Genomic DNA, 25,218 nt, shown 5'->3' with positions numbered 1-25,218 from the left:
TCCACCAATGCAGCAAACGTGTTCACAACTAAGTACACAGAGTGTATTTAGATGGATTGGTGACCTACACACTTACATATTACTGAGATTCATAAATAAAGGCATAAAAATGTCTAATTTGTATAAGATGAGCATAAATGTCTCTGACTTTATGTGATTAAGTTGAAGATCACCACATTAACTTGAGATCATTCGAAGTAGGTAGAAAATGCTTTAGGAAATCACAAACTTATTCAAGTGAGAAAATAATAAAGAAAATGGAATTTAATTAAAAGCAGCTCATACTGATTTTAGATAACAACATTTACTAGTTGTTATTTATTTATTTATTATCATTTGTTTACTGTGAGAGTCTGACTTGGCCTAGCAGACCCATTTTCAGTGGAGACCCAGGGAGAAAAGCTTTTTGTGTATATTCTACAGATTTGACAGAGAGATGCAAGTGATACATGTTTTTATGCATGACATGAGTTTTTAGTGTCACTCATAAAGGGGAATTCATGACAGCAGTACCAAAATTGTGTGGGGAAGAATTGCAGTGTCAAAGGTAGTTTAGAAATTATTTTTGGATACATTATTGATTATGATACACAAGATTTAAGCACATATTTTTAAAGTGATTGAAGTCTGGTATACTGCCTCTTCACCAAGGTGTTGTTGTGTCAGGATGCAAGTTAGTCTAGTGAGAGATTTCTGACTGTCAATCATGAATGAAAACTGGCAGTATAAATACACAAAAGTAGAATGGGAAGGATAAAATTCACTTAGCAATGTCATAAGCTGACAGTGTAATGTTACACTCTTACGATTCCTGCATCAAGTAGATCATAACATCTTTGCAAGACACCATCTGCTTCACATGACAGCCCCTCCTAAAGCTCTTATGCAGTTTCACTTACCATATCTTTAGAAGATGTTGTGAAAATCACATTTTTCCTTGGCTTGCTGTAATTCAAGCTACTCCAGTCACACAATTACAATTAGACTTGTACATGGAAATGTCAATGTTTTATTAATCAATTAATGTTAATGTGTTATTAATAATAAAAATTGCAAAATACATGAGTGCAGACTGTAACACATTACTAAGACAAACATCTGTGCAGTATTTTCCTTATAAATCTCAGCTCAGTATATTTGATCCAGCTGCTTGCTCTTAAATCATTCTCAGAGGACTTCCTTAACTTAGGCATAGTTAACTGCATTATTCTTCAGATGCAGACTGTAGAAACGAATTGGAGTATTTTTTTTTTACACTTTCTTTTGTAACTGTACTTTTAATAAATGTAAATCAGATTTGTCATATTTAGTCATGAAAAGAAAGTAGAGGAAATTTCAGATTTTCTAATGCATTCTGCTAGGTGTAATGCATGACTCTGCATTTATTGATTTACTTGTCTGTTCTTATTATCCCAGGTGACCATTTCTCTGTCAAGCATATGCAGAGGAGATCTAAGTATTTTTCTTACGTCTCCATATGGAACATTATCTCCACTTCTCCTGACACGACCAATGGATTCTAGCCAAGGAGGACTATCAGAATGGACATTCATGACAATCTACTCATGGGGAGAGAACCCTGCTGGTGTCTGGAGCCTGGAAGTAAGTATACAACTATCTTGTGCAGGATTGTTACAGGCTACATCCTAAATGTTATCTTTTCATAAGACATTTATGTCATGCCATCACTATGTCAAGGCTTAGTCATACTCATTCAGAATGTGGAGCTTCTATTTGGTCTCCTTATAGAAATGCACACCAGAAAGCTTGAAATGATGCAAAGTGTTTCACCAGAATGTTAAAATGGCTGCTTGCATACTTATATAATGATAGCTTCTTCTACCTTGATTTGTATTCCAACATATGGAATCAAAATCTCATGGCGGGAGCATTCTTAAAGAATGCTTATGCCTTGGCAGCAAGGCCAGTTAGGAATGTCTCATGGACAAGATAAAAAATGTATGCTACCATATTTAATAGTTCAAGAAAGTAATACTGATGCATTGAGACAACCTTTTCTTTTGAAATTCTCTGCCTAATTTCTCTTTGCAAGAAAATAATTTGTAAATGCCTAAAAATGCTTGGATTCCAAGGTGATGGATAGTAAGTCTGTGGTATGCTACTGAGTTGCTGCATGTATATTTATTTACCCATGCTTATGCAGCTATTGTATTTGGGGATTATGATTACTACAATTATACCATGAATATTTATGCCAGAATGGTTCAGAGGTTCAGACTAATGGTAACCATTATCAAGAAAAAAGGAGTTTAAACATAGTCCTGGAAGAAGCTGGGTACTATATACACATATATATATATATATATATATATATATATATATATATATATATATATATATATATATATACATATATATATATATATATATATATGGAAACTGCATCGGTCGACCGGGATATGGTTGACTTGCATTTTCCAAGTCAGCATAATGTCGAACCAAAAACGACTGACTACACTACAGCAAACAGGTAGTGTAGGTCGATATTTTGGGTTCAACATTGTGTAGGGAGGTTGCGGTTCAGTGAGGAACAGGGAATTAGCCCATTTTCTCACTGCATTGCGATCTTGGAGTTGGTTTATTTAATGTTCAGGGGGTGGGGCGGTGCGCAGCCCCCACCCCCCTGCAAAATAGAACATTTAATGTACCATTTACCGATGAGTGTAACGGTATGTTAATGTGCATAGCATGGGTGACTGACATCACCTTCTGCTATGTCGGACTTGTCGAACCAGGAAGTTCGGGTATGTCATTTCTGACGATCTGCCTTTTAGACATGTCGGAAATCGACATTTTCCATCAACATTATGGTCATTCGATGGAAGCATTTTCAAAAATATGATAGTAAACCTATATATACACATATATATTTATATATGCACACATGCACACACACACACATATATATATATATATATATATATATATATATATATATATACATATACATATCAATATGTATATATCATTATCTATGCATACATATGTATAAATATATAGATATCTGTGTATATATGGGTCTACCTGAAAACGCCGAAAGTGCACAACGCCGACGACGAGAATACCGACACCGGAAGATCAACAATGGAGAAGACCGACGGTTGAGAATCCCGATGCTGAGAACACCGACATGTTAAGGTAAGTGTGAAATAGGGACAGACGTTAGGGTCAGGGTGTTGGTAAGGTAAGTATATGATAGTGATGGACGTTAGGGTAGGGTGTGGGTCAGGTAAGTGTGCGATAGTGACAGACTTTAGGTTTAGGGGCAGGTTAAGTGGATTAGGATTAGGGTGCAGGTAAGGTAAGTGTGCGATAGTGACAGACTTGAGGGTTAGAGGCGGATTAAGTGAGTTAGGGTTAGGGTGCAGGTAAGGTGAATGTGCGATAATGACAGAGTTAAAGGTTGGGGCAGATTAAGTGAGTTAGGGTTAGCCTGCGGGTAAGGTAAGTGTGCGATAGTGACGGACCTTAGGGTTAGGGTTTGGGTTAAGGTTAATGCATAGATAGTTGTGTATGTAAGGTTTAGTGTAGGTTTGTCAGATTTTAGGTGTGCTTGTGCTGTGTGTGTGTTTTTCAGGAAAGGTATTTTTTTTTGTTGATTCTTCCTGATGCCTGGATTTTGGTTTGTTGGGCATGTGAAGTTTCATGTTTTTGAACTTTTTTTTTGTCGTTTTTTTCGTGTTGGTTATTTCGTTGTCAGTTTTTGGCATGTCGGTGTTATCAGTATATATATGTATGTATATATATATATATATATATATATATATATATATATATATATATATATATGTATATGGGTGTCACTGAGGAGATGATCATCACAGCAAAAAAATTTGGTTCAGCTGATCAGCTTTTCAGTGAGAGATCATGAACAGTGAGGATCAGGCAGTTTTCCCTTTTAACACTGTGCAGGAACGTTGGAGTTGTTTTTTTATTATTAATATTGCTGATTTTTTCAATCAACCATGAGTGAAAGCCTTTTTCTGTTGTAAGAAAAAGCTAACACTCACATGAACAACCATTCTTTCCAATGGACTTCTTGCCAGCAGCCTTTTGTATGGGATGACATTGCAGCAGGGTGAGAGAATTTTCCCTTACCCTGCTGTTAATTGATCTTAGAGTTAGTATATCTATAATTAGCAGAGTGTGTTGGGATGTCTATTTTCAATCCGTTTAGCTTTACTTCAAAATGTTCACTCTTTGAATGTTCGCTGTTGTGAATGTTTAATATTTCATAAACATACATACATACAGACACACACACACACACACACACACACACACACACACACACACACACACACACACACGTATGTAGAGATATATATAGATAGATATAGATCTACATATACATATAGATATCTGTATGTATTTATTTTAATTTCTCTCTTTCTCTCTGTGTGTGTGTATATATATATATATATATATATATATATATATATATATATATATATATATATATATATATATATACACACACACACACACACACACACACACACACACACACACATACAGACACATGCATGTACAAATATATAACCGTACTACTTTCTGTAAGTGAAGAAGTAGTAGTCCACAATATAATCATATGTTTATATGGGTGTTATATAATTTGTCACTGCATGTATTTCACCTGTTGCTGAAATGCTGGTATTTTCTGTCAGTGGTACATTTGGTCAAATTATGTAATGGTCAAACTTCATCATATTAACTGTTTCATTGATTCAAGGATCCTGGAGTTAGTATATTTAATTTCTGACAGAATGAGGGAGGAGTGCCCACATCAAGATGGGTGGGCGGGAGATGAAACCCTCCATGTAAAAGTTGTTTTTTGTTTTTTTTTTTACTTTTGGTAATTGCAAATGTAACCAGATTTGTTATTTTTTCAATGATTTTGCTTGCAGTTAATGGTAAAAGCAAATTATCTTGCTATTTGTTTCCTGTTTCAAACAAACCCAACTGCAATGAGTCATTATAATCATATACACATATGTATTATAAATACAAACACATACACACACAAACACCCAGACACACACACACACACACACACACACACACACACACACACACACACACACACGAGTGGCATGTATTTGATTGGCCTTTGTTTTGGTTAACAGATGGGAGTCTAGTGTTGTTGTTCAAATGAATGGAATATTGTATGGAAGTCTAGTCAGATGTTAATTTTGTCATAACCGGTAAGGTGGATGTTTTTATGTGTGTGTGTGTGTGTGTGTGTGTGTGTGTGTGTGTGTGTGTGTGTGTGTGTGTGTGTGTGTGTGTGTGTGTGTGTGCATGAGTGTGTGTGTGTGTGTGTGTGTGTGTGTGTGTGTGTGTGTGTGTGTGTGTGTGTGTGTGTGTGTGTGTGTGTGTGTGTGTGTGTGTGTGTGTGTGTGTGTGTGAGTGTGTGTGTGCGTGTGTGTGTGTGTGTGTGTGTGTGTGTGTGTGTGTGTGTGTGTGTGTGATTGTGAGTCCTTAGAGTTAGGGTTTGGTTAGGTGTGTGTGTGTTTGCAAGTGCATGGTAAGTGTCTGAATTGTCTTGTATAGTGATAACGTTATAGGAAAATATTTCTGAAGTTAAGATGCACATTAAGATTTAAGGCAGAGCAGGAGAGAGTTAACATTAAGATTAGCACATACCACTAAGGTGGAGCAGGGGGTCAAAGACCTACATACATATAACTCCTACATGTTTCCACATCAGGTACTCCAACAGCATCATTTGTGTCACAAACTCTATATGTAAGTGTGTGCATCATAATTTTAAGATAAAATCATAATTAATAGTCACGTCATATTAACCACATCTTGACATATTTCTTTAAAGGGTCACATCCTGTAATTCAGCACAGCAGGCTAATGATCACAGCAGAATGGCTGTCATCAATGATGCTATTACCTTCATTGTCATGACACACCCTTAGGACAGTGACACATGGTTGCAAAGTGTACTGGCAAGGCGTTTTACTTCACAGCAGGAAGAGAACTCTATAGGCGGCGTCACTGGCTCAAACAGTGATGCATCATGAGGAATGACATTATTCCACATAGCTCAACATCTTTTTCTTGTGCACAGCCAGAGCCCCTTGATGAAGCGACTACCCTTTCTGAGGCTGTGGAATCCACTGTCACACTTGTACGCAGTGGTGCTTGGTGAAGACATATTTCACAGTTAGCTCCAGAGTCACCCAAAATCTTGTCTGCCTGGCAGGAGATGTGTCGTCTCATAGTTCAGGCACAGGCTACTCCCACTGAGAGTCGGGTAGGGCTGGTTAGAGGAATACAGGATAAACATGAAGAAATGTACCATTACATGGGAATGGGAGAGGCCAGGGACAATACCACAATGATCTTATGCACACCAGACATAGACTGGAGGCACTGCTGGATGGAGAAAGAAAGTCCACATACCAGGTGGACTGGTAGGCTGGAAACCATGTGTATTTCAACAAACTGCAACAGGCATCCATGTAGATTCCCCCAAGAAGAAGGCAGCCAGGCCTTGTCAAAGCTCCACAGCATGTGTTATAATCTATCAGCTGAGGTCTAAGTCCCACAGCACTGTTAATATTAAGGGGTCCCACTGCATCCAGAAGATCCCATAATAGAAGCAACTCAGAATCAAGTTCTGCATGTTAGCATTTGTTCATTATAATCATCCACAACATCTGTAGGGAAAACATTGTGTATGACACCTTCCTAACTGAAGGGAAATTTTGAACATCAGTAACACAGACATCAATTACCCAGAAGTCATTTTACAGACAGGACCAATTCTGCAGTTATTCTGAGTACATGAAAAACAGTAAATAGACAATTGCCTCCAAATTTAAAGGCAGCATCAAAGACTGATTTCATTTTTGCAAGGCAGCTAAATTTTTCTGTCAGTGGGTAAATTCAAACCCATTTAGTTACAGTGCAATGAAACAATCACAGTATATCCCTAAACATGTTTTATAATACCTACTATTCTATACTTCAATCAAACCCTGCAAACCCAAATGGCACTTATGAAAATAAATGTTTGTGCATGATATAAGGAGAAATGTTTGTACAGTGTAAGCTGACTAGGCAACACCCAGCACAGACCACAAGCAATAGGCTAGATGCTGCATCTTTGCCTGCACAGTTGTGTACCATGGTCAAGCCTGTTAGAAAGAGGTTGTCATACTACTGCCATTGTCTGACCACCATTGTTGTTGTCACTGGTGGTAGAAATTATAGACATAGTTGCAATGCCACTATTAATGACTGGCTGTGGCAGCTGTGCACCAGACCGACACAAGGTCATGTTGTACAGAATGCAGCAGGTTGTACACATATGTATGTGGTAGAAGGCTCATAGCAAAGGATCCCAAGACTCTTCCATGAAACAGAAACAGGTATTGAGCAGACAAAGCACTGACTCAATGACCATCAGTGTCTAGGACAGTGATGTGTTAGTGCACTCCTTAGCAGCTCTCAGAGGGTTAAGGACTGGTGTCATTAGTCAAGGTTTGAGTGAGTAGCCTGTGTCACCTGGAAAGCAAAGCAGAGAAGGGGACACATGAAACAGGAGCGATTATTCTTTACTACATATGCCCCTCTCTAGATACAGAAATGACTAGGGTTGCACTTATCAGCTAGGTGATCATGAGGAATCCTTGCATACAGGAAAAGGTGGAACAGTGTGCTATTATGCCAAATATGAAAAACATGGACACTGCCAGGAAGCCAGGCCAACATATTGGAATTGTACCTTCACCATGCATTGTACAATACCTGGCAGTTGATGGAATGGTAGACCTTACCTTTCTAGAATCACTCTCTCCATGGTCCAGAAGGGACCCTACCTGCAACATGGGTGCAATCTATTGCACCAAGTACCTCGGGAAAGTGTGCCATTCCAGAGAAAGCCTGCATAGTTCTAGTGGAGTCCTGTGGTGACACAGGGAAATAGATATACTGATCCACATCTGCCAAGAGTATGTTGAGGATATGCTGAAGTATCCTCAAGGCAGATGCCTGTGAGAAACACAATGAGCAAGTCAGACTGGGACACAGCTGGACTGGCAGCTAAAGCAAGCATCTTCATGAAAAGCGAAGTGGCTAGAAAAGGTGAAGACTCAGTTTTTATAATCCTCGTGTACATGGTGCACTTTTACATCAAACAGAGGCTATGAATCACATAAAAGCAGGAAAAGTACATTGTTTACATAAGAAAGTCACAGATTTAACATCTCATATATTCCTCAGTTATATTTCAATATCCCATCATTTGCATATGTTTTTCTCAAACTGGTTCAAACAGCTGCACCTAAGCACAGCTAGTGTGTCTGAATCACACATAAGCTGTGGGTGTTCACACGTGCACACTGCACTTATGTATAATGATTATTAATATCACCAAAGGCTTACTCTTTTTTCATAACATTAAAAAGCACTGGTTCTCAACTTCATGTTTTCATAAGGTTCTAAACCACAAATGTGCATTAAATACTCCACAGGAAATTATATAAGTCAAACAAATAAAGCAAAACCACATTCCAGAAAATATTATAAAAATACAAGAAAATACTATAAAAAGTATATTGACCATAAAGGTACACTTAAAATAACAGGGGGGTGTCCTACCTAAGCACTCCACTGGCCCATCCCTGCTTAGCTTATAACAGCTGGTATTATATATACTTTAATTTCATAGTGAATACTTCCTTAGTAATTTATCATTCAACCATTTTATGATTAATGTCTCTAAAGTGAATATGAGCATAGTCCCTTTTTCTCAGTAAAACATCTGAAACATTTAAAAATAAATCAGAGTTGGAAGAAATCTCCATGATAAAAAATAGCTCCTGATAATTTCAATTCTATTGTTGTAAAAAGTGAACAGCAACTGAACTTTCAGAAGCACCATGCCTAATGTCTCTAATGTGTTCCAGGATTCTGACTTAGATTATGGTTTGTTTTGTGTAATAAAGACCACAATCACATTTCAAAGCATAAACAACTGCTCTTTGATGGTAAATTGATTATTATATTTAGGTTGTAGCAGCATATCAAATACAGGTGAATACCTGTTCAATTGTCCTTGAATTAGACCAAACCTTAACTCATAAGTAAATTACCTCTGAGCTTGTCAGTACCTTTGAGTGCTTGAGAGTGCCTGTATCATTGATTATTTTCTTGGTCTCTTCTGCTCCTTCCTCCTTGTCAGCTCTGCCCATGCAATTCGCCCTTCGGGCTCACTCCAATCCCCTACACTGCCCCCAATTCCTACCCACCCCCAGTGCCTCTACACTTATAACCTCTAAACCACATCCCCTCTAGCATTCAGCCTATCTGAACAATCCCCACCCATGTTCTCATCCACTAACCCCTCCTGTTTCTACTACCCAGGACCCTCCCCTTATTCTTACATTCCCTCCTTCCTCATTCTTACTAAAAAAGACCACTCACCACTTTACCTTTTGCTAATTCCTTCTCCCCTCTGCACATCCGCACTGTATACTATAACCTTACACTACTATGCAGATCAAACCTACACATACTCTACCATTAATATGTCTACCGTTCCTCCTCTACTGCCTACTCTCTCTTACCAGACTACCTGACTTTTCTTACTCTCCTCTATCACACAACTTCAATACATGCCTTAAAAGAATCTCACCTCTCAACGTATAGCTCTCCTCACCTCTATTACTATAATAACAATCTCCTCTTTACTAGAAAGATTCTTCCTGATGTCTGTAATACAGTCCCAGTCCTTCACAATCCATACCTCTCCATCTGCCCTGCTCTCAACTCCAACCCAAAAGAATCTAAAGACTTTGCCTCCTTCCTACTCCAACTAATCGCTATCCTCCTCACTGGTGACATACATCCAAATCCCGGACCCTCAACAACCAGGCTTCTAACCCTAACTTGTCTTCTTCACCCTCTCACCATAAATTTCTCCTTTTTGTTACCATTAACACCCGAAGTTTATGCAATAAACGTCCTACCCTTCATGTCTTGCTATCCAATTACCACCCTGACATTCTTTCTATCACTGAAATATGGCTAAAATCCCACATAAAAGATTCTGAAATTACCCATCCCAACTACAAGATCATAAGAAATGACAGAACTCTAAATAAAGGTGGTGGAGTAACCCTACATTTCTCCTGCTCCCTAACAGTGACACCCTTTACCAAGCCTATACCCCAATTTGCAACAGCTGAACTAACCCTGTCGCTCCTAAAAATTAATAAACATAAAAACATATGTATAGCTGCCCTTTATATTCCACCAGGAAATAACATCCCCATTCTAGAAGATATCCTGTCTTGGTTTTCATCCAATATAAGCAATGAAACTATACTCCTAGGTGATGTAAATATAAACTGAACTTCTATACAATCACCTACATCACTTCAGAATATAAACCTATACAACACTCAAATAATTACCTCTCCTACCAGATTTAATAAAGATAACAACTCTGGTAGTATTCTGGGCTGGATATTAGTTTCTCACCCCATCTCCACTACTGACAATGGCACCCTACCAACTCTCTCAGTGATCCTCTCCCTGCCTTTGCTCATCGCTCACTATCCTCCCTCCATCTTCACCACAACTACATCACAACTCATATCCTAAACAACTTCAACCCTCTAGCTTTCTCTGACTCACTAAAACATATGAACTGGAACCCTGTAAAAACCCTCCCTCTTGACGATGCTGTTACATACTCCAATACTACATTCAATAACCTACTAGATAGCTCCCCCCCCCAAAACTAAAAGAATCAAAACCAAATCCACGCCTTGGCTAACTAAAGCAACTATTACACTCATGCATCTCTGAGATAAAGCTTGGAAGCATTACCATAAATCTAAACACCTAACACCCTTACTGTTTAGACCAGTTTACAGGCTTTGCTGTATTTTGAGCTGTGGTGCAGTTCCTGTGTTGTCCATTACTAGCATCTTCTCCTGCTCTCTGGTTAATCTGGGAATCTTGAGACAATGCTATAATTGTCTCATGTACACAGACAACCCTCCTCCTCCCAACAAACACAACCAGACAGGAGGATGATAACCACACACACAACAAACCCAGTCACCATAGATCTCCCCTTTGTCAAACACATAATAACACCCAAAACATGTTTATGCAATAACGGTGTGTCACAAAATCACAGCCCTTAAGGCCAAACACTATGCCTGATACACCAGTGATATAGGACTCGCATAGTCAGACACACTGACGTCCTACCAGGCTGAGCAAGGAGGGTATAACGTAATGCCTTCTCGGGGGGGCTGGGATCCATATAACACCACACGCAGGTCACTCAAAAGCACGACAACAAATATGACTCTGTCATTGTCCATGTGCCCTGGCCTGATGACTTGAGATCTACCTCCTGGACTATATGGAGAGACATATTGAGGAGCTCTCTGATTATGTAGCCCAGGCTATGACCACCCTGAGCATCCCTGCCCTCACCAAGAATGATGCCACAATGCAAAGACAAGATGATCAGCTTTGAAATTGGCTCAATTACTGGGTCATTCTGGGGGGGATCAAATGTCTGTTGCTTGGGATGGACATTACAAGCCAGCAGCTGCTTCACAAGGATGGCCTTACCTGTACACCACCTGGAATTCTGGATATTGGCTAAAGGCTCTTGCTACCCCACTTAGTGCCTTTTTTGCAAAAGGAGAACACGAACCCTAGAAAAACTAAATGAGAAAATAAAAATGAGGGCTGTTTTGCTCAATGAAGTCTAAATTTCAAGATGATGCAAATTCTCAAGATGCAGGCTTATGAAGCCTCCTCAGTATGGAGAACATCGATGTCTGCTGTAGTTCAAGACCTGGTTCCAGAACCTGAGCACCCCAGCACTTTCGAGCTTTACCTGCATCATGCTTTTCGGCCCCAAAGCCGGGCGAGGGACAAGGAGGGAGTGTCCATATTCATCAAGGCTACCCACACCTCTAGGTTGAAGTGGCAACTCATGAAGCATGTGACCATCCAGGTAACAAACTGCATAAGCAAAACTGTTATACAATACACCACCCATCCCAACTACAAGATCATAAGATATGACATAACTCTAAATACCAAGGTGGTGGAGACTTAACCCTAAATAGTCTCCTGCCCTAACAGTGACACCCTTTACCAAGCCTATACCCCAATTTGGAACAGCTGAACCACCTGTCCCACAAAAGGATATACTAGACCTGATCATCACAAACATGGGGACAAAATGCTCCACACCGAAGTATTGCCCTCACTGGTTAGATTCCACCAATGGAAATAAAATCAAGACCCTCTCCACCAAAGGAAGCATCCTGTCTGGTGGACCCCAGCCATAAACAAATTGTATAACAAAGAAGGAAGCTACTGCAAGACAGATGTAAATATAAACTGAAGGCATCTATACAATCACCTACATCACCTCAGAATATAAACCTATACAACTACACCCAAATAATTACCTCTCCTACCAGATTTAATAAAGATAACAACTCTGATAGTATTCTGGACTGGATATTAGTTTCTCACCCCAAGGGAGGCTCCACTACAGACCCTGGCACCCTACCTTGTTTGTTTTGCAAAGCTATGGAAAGAATTATTATGGAACTCATAACAACAATTGACATTGGGACCTACTGATCACACCCCCCCTCCAGTTCGCTTTTTGTCCTGGATCTGCTGCCTGAACCTCAGTGACCTTTTTGAAACAGTCACTAGAGCCATTGATGAGAGCATCGCTCACTATCCTCCATCCATCTTCACCACAACTACATCACAACTCATATCCTAAAAAACATCAACCCTCTAGCTTTCTCTGACTCACTAAAACATATGAACTGGAACCCTATAAAAACCCTCCCTCCCTCTTGACGATGCTGTTACATACTTCAATACTACATTCAATAACCAGGAATTGATAGACACCTCCAAAACTAAAAGAATCAAAACCAAATCCACGCCTTGGCTAACTAAAGCAACTATTGCACTCATGCATCTCTGAGATAAAGCTTGGAAGCATTACCATAAATCTAAAACACCTAACACCCTTACTGAGTATAAAAAACTTTATAATAAAGTGAAAAAACAAATAGCTTTAGACCAAAAGTCCTACTACTCCAGGCTTCAAAACAATCATAGATCCAACCCCAAAAAATTTTAGAACAGTATATCTGCTCTCCTCTCTCCTAGCCCAAAAGACAATCCCTACCCTGACCCTAACTCTTCAGGTCATATCTTAGCTACCCAATTCAACTTTTTCTTTATTGATTCAATAGCCAAGCTCACCACATCATTCCCCAATAACACTTCTACTCCACCCTCATCCCACACCCTCAACTCTAGTCCCACTGATGTCAACACTATTCATCTCCCCCTCTTTACCTTACAACCCATCTCTCTATACACCATAAAAAAACTTCTACTAAAACCAAAACCATGCTCTCATGCCACAGACAACTTTCCATCTAATTTTCTCAAATTATCTGCTGATGGCACAGCCCTTCCTATCACCATACTTATCAACCATTCAATCCAAGAATCTTATGTACCCCTCCTCTGGAAGAAAGTGTTCATCATTCCCCTCCGCAAAGGAGGCAACAATCCTGAAATCTCCAACTTCCGTCCGAAAGCCATCCTGTCCTCTATCTCAAAAATCCTTGAAAAATGCATACACTTGCAACTCCCTCCCTACCTCCTAGACAATCAACTGCTTTCTCCAACTCAACAGGAATTTAGACCTGGACATAGTACTACCACTGCCCTTCTCTCCTTCCTTGACATCATCAACTGCACCCGAGACTCCGGCAACATTGTATCCACCCTTCTCCTAGACTTATCAAAGGCCTTCAATACTGTTTCCAACAACCTTCTCTTTCCATACTCTCTCTTCTCAGTCTCTCCCCCTCCTCTATTAACTGGCTTTCCAGTTACCTTTCTAATAGACAACAAGCTGTCAAGTGGAACAATAGTACCTCTTCCTTACTTCACACTCCAACAGAAGTTTCACAAGGCTCAGTACTGGGTCCCTTACTTTTTAACATCTTCATTAATAATTTTCATCAGTGCATTCCTAATACTAAACTTGTCCAATATGCAGATGATTCCACCATAACTTGCTATGCTCAATCTCTCCCCAAACTCATGCAACTAACACAAGACACCTTCTCTTGTACCGAGTCTTGGATGCTGAATAATCACCTTGCTCTCAATGCATTCAAAACTAAAATCATGCTCTTTACCCCATCTAAAAACACCTCTATTGATAAAAATTCCTTCTCCATAGTCAGTCAGAATACAATTCCTATTGAAATAGTTTCCCATACAAAACTTTTAGGTGTTATCATTGATGAACATTTAAAGTTTGACATTCATATGCAAACTAGTATTAAGAAAACACAGCAAGAGCTCAGAATGTCATATCATCACAGCCATTATCTCACTCCCTCATCCAAACATCTACTCTCTATTTCCTACCTCACCCTCTTGTATGCAATACCCTCTCCTTACCAACCTTCAAGCCTCCTTAAAGTCAAAACTGTCATCCTGCTACAATAAAATCTCTAAGTTTGCTACTGGAACCAAATCCTCCTCCCACCACTGTAATGCACTCCATTCCTTGAACTGGCTGGAACTTCCCCACTATCTCTTTTACATTCAGCTGTTTACTGCTCACAGACTCATTTACAAACCCTCTAACTGCCCTCCCCTCTCCTCTATACTCACCTTACATCATCCTGACATACTACTCAGGTCCAGTAACCAGAACCTCCTCGAAGTGTACAAACCCTTACGTGCACCAGGGCAAATTCTCCTGACTTTCTCCCTCGCTCGTCTATGGAATTCACCCCCCCACATTCAAATCACCCAAAACCACTCCGCTTTCAAGACCATGCTCCATTCTCATCTTTCTTCTCACTGGGAATGCTCATGCTCTCACCCCCAACTGACTCCCTCTACATCATTTCTACTCCCCCATCCTTTTTTCCCTCCTTTCTCAAAACTCAACCTACTAACTCCCTTCATTTCATTTCCACTTCCCTTCCCTTTTTTTCTTTCTCATAACTCAACCTATTCACATTTCACTGTTGCTCTCGCCTCCCATAATTCTTCCTACCTCTCACCTCATTAAACTTTGAGTGCATAAATGCCTGAACTCCAGATTATACTTATGTAATCCAAAATACTTATGTTTTAATTTCATTCAATGCTTTGTTACAACACCTTGCTCAAATGTTATTATTCTGTCTTCTATATTACTGTATTTTAATAGTTTTTGTAAATTGTATTGTACTTGTTAACTTTGTTGAAATTAGCTTTGTAATAATTGTATATGGAGCTTTTCTCCCCAGGGTTCCATTGAAAACGAGCTCATTTAGGCTCAATGGAGTTTCCTGGTTATCAAACTGTAAATAAAAAAAAAAAAATAAAATAAAATACCACACCCATCCTCTCTAAAGAACCACCAGCCTGTGAAATGACTGGCCTACCTGCAGGATTAACTTTATCTTCATGTATTTTAGGAAGGGCATAGTAAACTGGAGGCATAGAATTTTTTAAAAATAATTGTTCCTTCATCTTATATGACAACATATTATTAGACACCATCAATACAGAAATGAGGCTAGCTTGTACTGATCTTACTGGATTTTGTGCAATTTCAAGCATTCTTCAGTATCATTCAAAAAAGTCCTACATAGTTGTAAAAAAATTCCTTGCCATAACTACAGCTATCAAAGAGAAGAAATCTGGACAAAGCCAGAAATAATGGTGGGGGGCAAAGGCTAAGAAAGTAGGGTCAGATTTTAAATATTGCTCCTGTAAACTTAGAAAGTTGGTAGAATAAAAAGTTTTGCATTAACAAGCGCACCATTATTTAGTGATGTCAGTCCTCAATGATTTGCCCAAAACATACAAAATTTTATGAGGAACAGACAAAAATAGGAGAGAAAAATCAAGACATTCTGCAAAAATCAGGATAGTTGAAAGAAATGGCCATAACAATTACATTTGCCCACTTTATCAGTGAGCTTTATTATCAAAGATATTTTAGAGTCAAACTGCTTTAAAGCCACCCATTCTGTTTTTGTCAAACAGAATTTCAGAAAATATTGTGAGCAGTAAGACATGTACTTAGTAACCCATTCTATATTAAATGCTGTTAGCTTTATAAACAAAAGCGGTATAAATAGTACACATTTGATTATGTTGGATATATATTGTAAGGCCATCAGATGTTATAGGGTACACTAACTATAAGATACATACTGTGCACTTGTGAGACATCACATGGTACACATAATCATATATGTCATGTGAGCTTGTGAGACATTATGTGATGCATCATTTACAAAACTTAGATAGATAGATATATAGATAGATAGATAGATAGATAGATAGATAGATAGATAGATAGATAGATAGATAGATAGATAGATAGATACACAGACAGCATTACCAACAAGGCATTGACCCACCTTAAATTATGTTATCGATTCTCACACTTTTTCTTCCCGGTAACAAGGATGGCCTTAGCTAAAAGTGTCCTAATACCTAAGATTCAATATGCCCACTCCCTTATTGCCTTTCTCTCAGCAAAAAAAAAAATGCACAAAACCTTCAAATCACTGAAAATAAAATACTCAGATTTGCTCTACTACCAGATTCTAAGACACCATTGTGCCTAATATGAAAAAGACCATTTTGCTGCCTGTTACTAACAGACCACTTTCCTCCTCAATATACACATTTACAAAGTCCTTCATCTGTACTTCTGTCCACATCTTACTTAGTAATCAGAAAATAGAGCTATTCCTTTAGGAACAGCCAAATTAAATACTGTCACTTTAGACAAACCAAGAATCAAACTAGCCATAGGTGAAAAAGCACTCTCTAGAATGCTTTAAAATGAATTGTTCCTTCATCTCCTATGACCCAGATTTTTATATATAGGTCTACATCAGCAGACTAAAAATTCACTTAACCGACTTTCAGATAGCCGAGATGAAAAGGCCAACAACCGCAGAACAGTGACATCCCGAACACCCACCCTGTTGAACTTTGTCCCTTACCCCCATGGTAGTACGATCTTGGGGTTTGGTATATTTAATTAGGGGAGGGTGTGGGGGGCTAAGCACCTCACATGGGTGGGTTTACTTTCCTTCAGTTTTATTATTTTTTCAGGATGGCCAAGTGGTTACTTACCTGGAGTGGAAAGTTGGTGTTCCGGGATGTAAGTGTTCTGTGGTTCTCGGCCTTTTCGTCTCGACTATCTGAAAGTTGGTTAAGTGAACATTTGGTCTACTGAAGTAGATCTGTATATATATATATATATATATATATATATATATATATATATATATATATATATATATATATATATATATATATATATATATATATATATATATATATATATATATATATATATATATAGATAGATATAGATATATATGTATATGTATATTATGGCAGAATGTCCAACCCCAATAAGATAAGCAGGTCATTAAGAGTAAGGTGAACACAGAGACAAACATGCAGAATATGATCTAGTGCAGCTAGATACCAGGAAAATGGAACTGACAAAACTGTTGCAGACATAAATAAAAACTAACAACAAAATTAATAAAATAAAAATAAAAATTTACAACAAAATGTCTGGTATCTTATTATCAAATCATAAAAGTCAAGCACTTTGGCAAACCGCATTCAAAGGAGTATTGTTTTGGACATACTGATATCTTCCTGACTGAAATTGCTGTATCTTATAGGAAGCCTGCTTAATGATAGCAACAAAATATTTTAATAAAGTGACACAGTGCTTGCAGACCTGGGAATGTGGTGCTTGTGTAAATAGCTGATTGTCCTACAGTGGCACAAGGAGGTGCCAGGTCAGTAGCTGTAATGGCAGATGTAGATATTAGTGTTATCATACAGCTCTGTACATGTGGAAATAGTGCAGTGGTTATTATGCTCCATGTGAGGATGTTTGCCAGTGACTAGTCAGAAGCCTTGAAATGCTACAGTGCACCATTTATGTAATCCGGAAAGATGGAAAATAGGCTTCCTGATGTGTTATCATCATAACTGCTAAACCAGATTCATTGCTTGTGATGCCAAAATGGCCTTCACATACTACACAGTAATAACCACACACACACACACACACACACACACACACACACACACACACACACACACACACACACACACACAATTCTAACCCTGCAACTAGATAGATGTGCACCTCATGCCCAGCAATCATAACCACATCATTTGTAACTCACTAAATGCACCAGTTGCACGAAGTCAGGAGGACTTCATTCCAATGTGACACATCGGTTTCAGACAGTGACAACTATGAGTGCATCACAGTATGTGATGCAGCTTGTTTTGGTCAAGTATAGGATATCTACTGCTTCAGCAAATGTGTCTTAAGGAGAATATCCACTGCAGTTATATAGTTTTCCTTCAAGTGAAGGCCATTTGTTTCTTGGCAGACCAATATCTTCGCATTGCCTAGATGATTTCTTCTATCTCCCTAACATAGTTCTCAACCACTAACCTCCAGAATCTGAGACAAATTCATAAATAATTTGGGACAATCAAGGACACTTTTTAAAACATAAGTACAATAAACTTAAGAAGCTGACAGTGTAAAAGAATGTACAATTAAAGTGCATTTTCATGAAGTAAAAGAAGTCTATAACTTTAATTATTATCATTATATATTACGTGTAACCTAGTACTTTTTCCTCTCAAAATCAAGTTTTATGAGGGATTAAGAGGCACAGGACAAATTGTTGAGCCATAATCAGGGATGTCCCTGAAAATTTGAGACAGTTGAGAGGTATGCTCCCAAAAGAAATCTGACTAGTCATGCTAGACAGTATATTGAAAATGGATTTAGTAAAGGAATTTAGGTGCACATAGATACAGACAAAAATCATAGCTAGGGCAGAAGACAGGGGGTAGCTTACCCATGGCACAAGCTATCTGAGGGTACAATCAGAATCTCAAAAGAGATGCCCATCAGATGCAAGTGCAGTAATGCTATTCATTTAAGCAGCCACAGCTGATGTCTTGGCTGTGCTTGCAACTGTAGGAAGGTGCTAATTACAAAAGAACTTTGCATTCTCTGTCTCTCTCCCTTTCTGCTTTTTTTATCCTCAAATTTTAGTGGAGGGAGTACCACTTTGAGTTAACCTATAGTTTTATTTTCATTTTTAGACAAGTTTATTTGCTGTTTGACATCTTTGTGTTTATAAAAGTTAATTTGCTGCCTTTTGAGTTAATGATCACTAGGAATTTGTAAATTTATAGCTTAGATTTGTTTGTTGCTTTGCTTTAAATCTGCTTACAATTCTTGTGTCCAGTTCAGACTTTGGTATTTGACAGATTACTTGAGTTCAAAGGTGAGTGACATTTAGGTTCATAGTTCATAGGTTCATAGGTAGGTACTAGGCTATTGGCCCTAGGGCCTTTAAAAGCCTAGCCAAAAAGGTACCCTGGCTTTCGCCACCCAAGAAAATTATTTTCCTGTGCCCCTGTTGAGCAGAGCCACAAAGGTGATCCCTGGGGAGAATTTCCTATTTCCTATCCAATCATCAAGATTTTTCTTGAAGAGTGCTAATGAGGAGCTTTGTTTGATATAGATAGGTGGTTTGTTCCAGAGTATGGGAAGTCTCTGGGACAGGAATCTATCCCTCCAGCATGGTCTGTTTATTGTGGTGACAAGATTTAGGTCCTTAGAGCGTGTAGCTCTGAGGGATTGGGATTTCTTTAAGTGGAGCATGTCCAACAGCTCTGGGTTTGACATAGCTTTGTATGTTAGGCAGAGATCGCCTCTGAGTAGGTGATATGTGACAGAGTAAAGCTGGAGATTTTTGAGACGGTCTTCAGAGGACATCTGTTTGAGGCCAATAATCCTCTTTGTGAGATATTTCTGCGGCCTTTCCAGTTGTTGTAGATGTCTTGTGAGGTACATACCAAAAGGGGTAATGTACTCTATAATGGGTCTATGAGTGAAGAGTAGAGGGGAACGCTTTTTTCCTGGATCAGAAACCTTTTGTGATGAGATGTGCCACGTAAAATGATTTCCTGACTGATTATCAAAGGAGAGACTACTGTTCACCTGTATCCCAAGGTCTCATCACACTTTTGGTGTTTAGTAGACTACCAAATATGTGGTAGCTCATGGGTACAGAGTTTTTACCAAAGGGGATGACGATGCACTTTTTGGCATTGAGCTTGAGGCCATGGCTTTTACACCAGGCATCTGTCTCAGTGAGGCCCTTTTGTAGGATGTCCACATAATTAGGAGTTTCATTTATGGCTCCTAGTTTGCAGTCATCTGCAAACTTTGCTAGCCAAAGACCTTCTGTGTTAGCCTGTACTTCAAAAAAGTAGATAGCAAACAGGAGAGGACCCAGAACTGAACCCTGTGGTACTTCACTTGTCACTGGTCTGAAGTCGGATTTGGAGTCTGCTACTTTTACAGTGTGGGTTCTGTCAGTGAGCCAGTTAGCAGCCCATCTTGTGACATAGGGATTTATACCTAGTTTAGTGAGTTTATCTATAATTCCAGAGTGGGGGATGGTGTCAAAAGCCTTGGCGAGATCTAGATAGGCTGCGTGAACCACCTTACCCTTGTCTACGGCTTTGGTGACTGCTTCAAAGAAGTCAATCAGGTTTAGGAGACATGATCTGCCTTTTACAAACCCAAACTGGGTGGGGTCCAGAGTTTGGAGATTACCAATGTCTTTGTTTATAAGTTCCATGGTGATACGTTCCATGGCCATGCAAATCAGGCTCGGTAGGCTAATGGGGCATTAGTTCCTGGGGTCCTTGGTGGCTCCCCCTTTGTGGAGTGGGATAACCATTGCTGAGCACCATTCAGTGGGCACAAAGCCTGAGGTGAGGCTATGACTGAACATGGTGCTTAGGTGGGGTGCCAGTTCATTCTGTAGTTCATGTAGAACGCAGCCTGGGATGTTGTCAGTTCCCATGGATGCTGTGTTCTTGGCTTTGAAGAGTGTGTTTTAACCTGTGCAGCCGTGATTACAGGAACTTTGCATTCCTCTGGTATAGAGATGGGCTCTTTAGGGGGTGGGGGGGTAAAGTTAGCACAGAACCTGTCTGCCAGGATGCTGGCAATATCAGTTGGTTCTGTATGTTTAGTGCCATTGTGCTGTAACTCAGAGCAGATCTGAGTGTTGCCATTGAGATTCTTGGCATAGCTATAGAATGCTTTGTGGGGAATTTAAAATCAGTGACGATTTTGTTTTCATAACTAGCTTTGGTGGATTTTATGAGGGATCTCAGCTTCTTACTGAGACTAACCAGGGAGTTCTTCCAGTCATGGGATTTTACTCTTTTTTTGCAACAGTTTCTTTCTTCTGTTGTAGAATTTGTTTATGGCAGGGGACCACCAGATTGGATTCCTTTTTTTGGAGGATAGCATCTTGGTTCTGTTAGGGATAGCACAATCCATGCACTCGTGTAAGTGCTTATAAAGTGCATTTGTGTAGGATTCAGCAGTCGTACCTCTATTGTCCGTCTGCATGGGTGTTGTGAAGTTTGCCACTTCTGTCTTAAGAAGTGGGAAGTTGGCTTTGGAGAAATTTTTTACGGTGGTTTAACTAACGGGGGGTGGAAGCAGTATGTGGATGTCTAGACTGATTAGCTTGTAGTCAGATCTGACCAATGAGGAATTGACCTCTGGTGTGGAATACCGGTCACCCATGTTGGTAATGACCAGGTCTAGGATATTGCTGCCCCTGGTGGAGGCATGGATAAGTTGATCCAAGGCATTGGAATTTATGAATTCCAGAAAACGTTGATCAAAAGAGTTGGTACATGAGTAGTTTTCCCAGTTAATGGTGGGGTTGTTGAAATCGCCCATAATTAGGATGTTGGGTTGTACCCTAATATTTTCCAGTGTATCAAGAAATGAGGAGTGGGAATCCTGGGGCATGGTTGGGGATCTGTAGCAAGTTACAATTTGGATTGCAGTCTTGCCCAGAGTTAGTTGCACTTGGGTAATCTTGGATGCATTATGCTGAGCAACTAGCCTGGAGGTGTGGATATCCTTAATGAATATGGACACACCTTCACCTTTAGTGTTTCGGTCCAGGTTAGGTGGCCGAAAGGTGTGGTATGAATTATAGCCTGGTAATGCAGGGGTGCTCTCTGGAGCCTTGAACCAGGTCTCTGTCACTTCACAGATGTCGATGTTCTCCATTTTAAGGAGTGCCTCGAGTGAATGCATTTTGAGGTTTAGACTTCTAACATTGAGTAGCATTACCCTCAGATTTTGCTTGCTTGCACCTGTTATGGTGGTGAATTTGTCATTTAAACCTTGCCTAAAAAAGGCGCTATAGGGGTGGCAAGGGCCTTAGCCAGTATCTGGAATCCCAACGGCGACAGGTGGAGGCCATCTCTGGCAAAGCATCGTGGTCTGTCGATCATGTCATCCCAGGCAGACAGATACCGGATCCCCTTAGAATGACACCAGAAGCTTAGCCAATTGTTGAAGTCAATCATTTTGTCCTTGTACTGTGGTATCATTCTGGGTGATGGCAGGATGCTACTTAGGGCTAGGGTCATACCTGCCTGGGCTACAAGATCGGAGACCTCCTCCATGTCTCTTTTCATGTAGTCCAGGTAGGTACGTCTCAGGTCATTCACACCAAGATGGAGAATGACAGAGTCATATCTGTACTTGTTGTGGAGTGACCTGAGTGCATGCATTATTTGGTGGATCCTGGCACCTGACAGGCAGATGACGGTAACTTTCTCCTTGTTTAGCCTGGTGAGTGGAACAGATTTCAGACTTTATTCATGCCTTAAACTTCATCTACCATATTTAAAACATATTATCTTAGGACTGTTTAGCTGTCCCCAGTCAACTGTACATATTAAGAAATGGAGAGCTTAATTTAGTTTAGTTTAGTTTAGTACTCACTTTGCAATATACCACTGTTTGCAACTGCTGGTTAACATAGAGGATTATTACTGGTTCACAGATTATAACCGGCTTATTATGTGTTCGAGATGCAGATACCAAGAAATTCATCTCAAGAGTAAGAACACATAATTAAAGGTTATGATCAGAGGCTTGATCATAATTCTCTGTAGTGCATGGAGGTTTATTGCTCCATGTACTACTAGTTACAGGAAAAAAGGAGCTAGGAGGTTTGCCGGCTTTCAAAGCCAAAATGCACTTAGTGAGTAGTGCCAGAAAGAAAGTGTAACATAGACTCTTGTGTTTACTCTCATGCCATGCCACTCAGTTGTCAAGATTTTCACAGAATGCCCAGATTTTTGCCTCTTATGTTTGTTTTGTTCCTCATAAAATCTTTGGTTTTCACACAAATGTCAGGATCGGAGTCACTAAATAACAACATAAATTTCAGTTTCAGACTACATATTCTTCAGAAAATGCAGGCTAACACACATCCTGCTATTTGAACTACTTTCTAAGTTTGTAACAGGAAGCCAGGAACAAATTACTGGTACAGACCACAGGCAGAAACAAATCTGTGTTTTTAATTCTGCCACTGCCTTTGCCAGTCAGTACTGGCAGATTTGACTGCCTAGAATGAGACCCAACCTTAATAAGTTAGGCAGAGGGTGCTTTATATTTGTTAAGATCGAGTCTTGCGGTCTAGTGGATCTTAACTGATTTGTCATTTTTGATAAATATTGGAACATAATCATCATGCTCCATGCACTACATTCATACTGGGAAGAGATATCCCAATGGACGTACACGCACACACATCATTGCGAAAAAACAAATAACTGAACTTCTGAACAGCTTTCAACTTGATCTGCACAGTTTGGCGTTGATTGCACAAAATCTCATTTGTAAGTTGCTCATATATTGAAACATACTCTGCCTTGAATTGTCAAGCCATCTCTACACATGGACTTGTCCAGCTCTCTCCCATGTTTCTGCACCCTAACACTGAATCCCAGACCAAGGCTCTGACAATTATCTGCTAAAACGGGAACCTAACATACCTATAACGAAAAACATACCTCGGGAGACTGGAAAGAAACTCTCTCTCCCCTGTTTCTGCACCCTAACATGGAATCCCAGACAAAGGCTCTGACAATTATTTGCTAAAACAGAAACAACGAAAAACATACCTCGGGAGACTGGAACAAAAGTATGATTATCACCCCGCTGTAATTGTGCTAATATTAATCTGAAATCCTTTGTGTACACATTTACCCTATTCCTCCCTGGAATATAGGTATCTGTAACCTGTGTGAGCACAGTACCACAGGAGCCTGAGGCCCTATACTGACCCCTGCACCCCTCTCATAACTACTAACTATCTCTCTATCCATATATAATACTACCTAGCTAACTCTCTGCAACTTAACTAAAACTTTCCATTTTATGCAGAAATCCTGAACCTTTCTGGCATAGGGCTGACTGATATATATTTTTTAAATCAGCAGCTACTCGGGAGGTGTAGACCTCCTCCCCCTCTACACCTATCACATCCAGCCTAGGTGTTATTGGTTTTCTGCCACCAGAAGCGCCATCTTTGAATTGCACCTATCTATCCCCTCTACACACTTTAAGCCGACATTGTCCTCGTGGCTACTGTGCTCACCAGGTACTCATCAAACCATTGTTTAATTATGCTTAAATAAGTTATAAGGCTTTTAAAACTTGTAATCTGAAATGTATTTTACTGTAAATGCTCCCGTTGCAATGCATAGATAATTACTACTGCTAGAAGCGCTATCTGTAAAATGGAACAGTTTATCAGCTTGAAAACAGAACTGTTAATATTCCTTGATTACTTCTGTAAATTGTGCTCAGCTTCTGCTGTATTTTAACTTGGATACTGTGACCTGACAAAGTAGAGTTGTGGTGTTGGCATAATCTGAACTAAGTGCATATCTTGATTCTGCTTCATAGTTAACCCTCGTAGCTGCTGCTTAGTCTAATGTTGTAGCGCTCTTTTTCAGAGTCCGTAATTTGTAGCTACTCTTGTCTCCCTGGTGTCATTACATTGTTACAGCGTTGTCTTTTAGGTAGCAGACCTGATGAATAGGTGCTTAGTGTGCAGTAGCTTGTATTTATGTTGTACTAGTTTTCCTGCTCCTTTTAGAGGCAGAAGTTGTGTGCTGTGTCTCCGTGCTTAAAGAACCGGAGCTACAGCATTGGTT

The 25,218-nt window shown here is 39.5% G+C and overlaps 1 protein-coding gene across 1 annotated transcript in view; it reads left to right on the top strand.

Moving 5' to 3' along the window:
* Window positions 1-1,419: 1,419 nt before the first annotated feature.
* The window catches only part of LOC122802059 (neuroendocrine convertase 2-like), a 509,583-nt gene continuing 485,784 nt past the window's right edge, over window positions 1,420-25,218 (top strand). The window contains exon 1 of the mRNA XM_044071777.1: window positions 1,420-1,602. Coding sequence (XP_043927712.1) covers window positions 1,513-1,602 — 90 coding nt within the window. The 5' untranslated portion in view covers window positions 1,420-1,512. The remainder of the gene's footprint in view (window positions 1,603-25,218) is intronic.

Source organism: Protopterus annectens, chromosome 5.part0 (assembly GCF_019279795.1).
Source record: "Protopterus annectens isolate FY-2018-M chromosome 5.part0, PAN1.0, whole genome shotgun sequence".
In the NCBI taxonomy this organism is placed as follows: domain Eukaryota; kingdom Metazoa; phylum Chordata; order Ceratodontiformes; family Protopteridae; genus Protopterus; species Protopterus annectens.
Note: the sequence above shows the minus strand (reverse complement) of the source record. Positions and strands in the feature narration are given on the sequence as shown.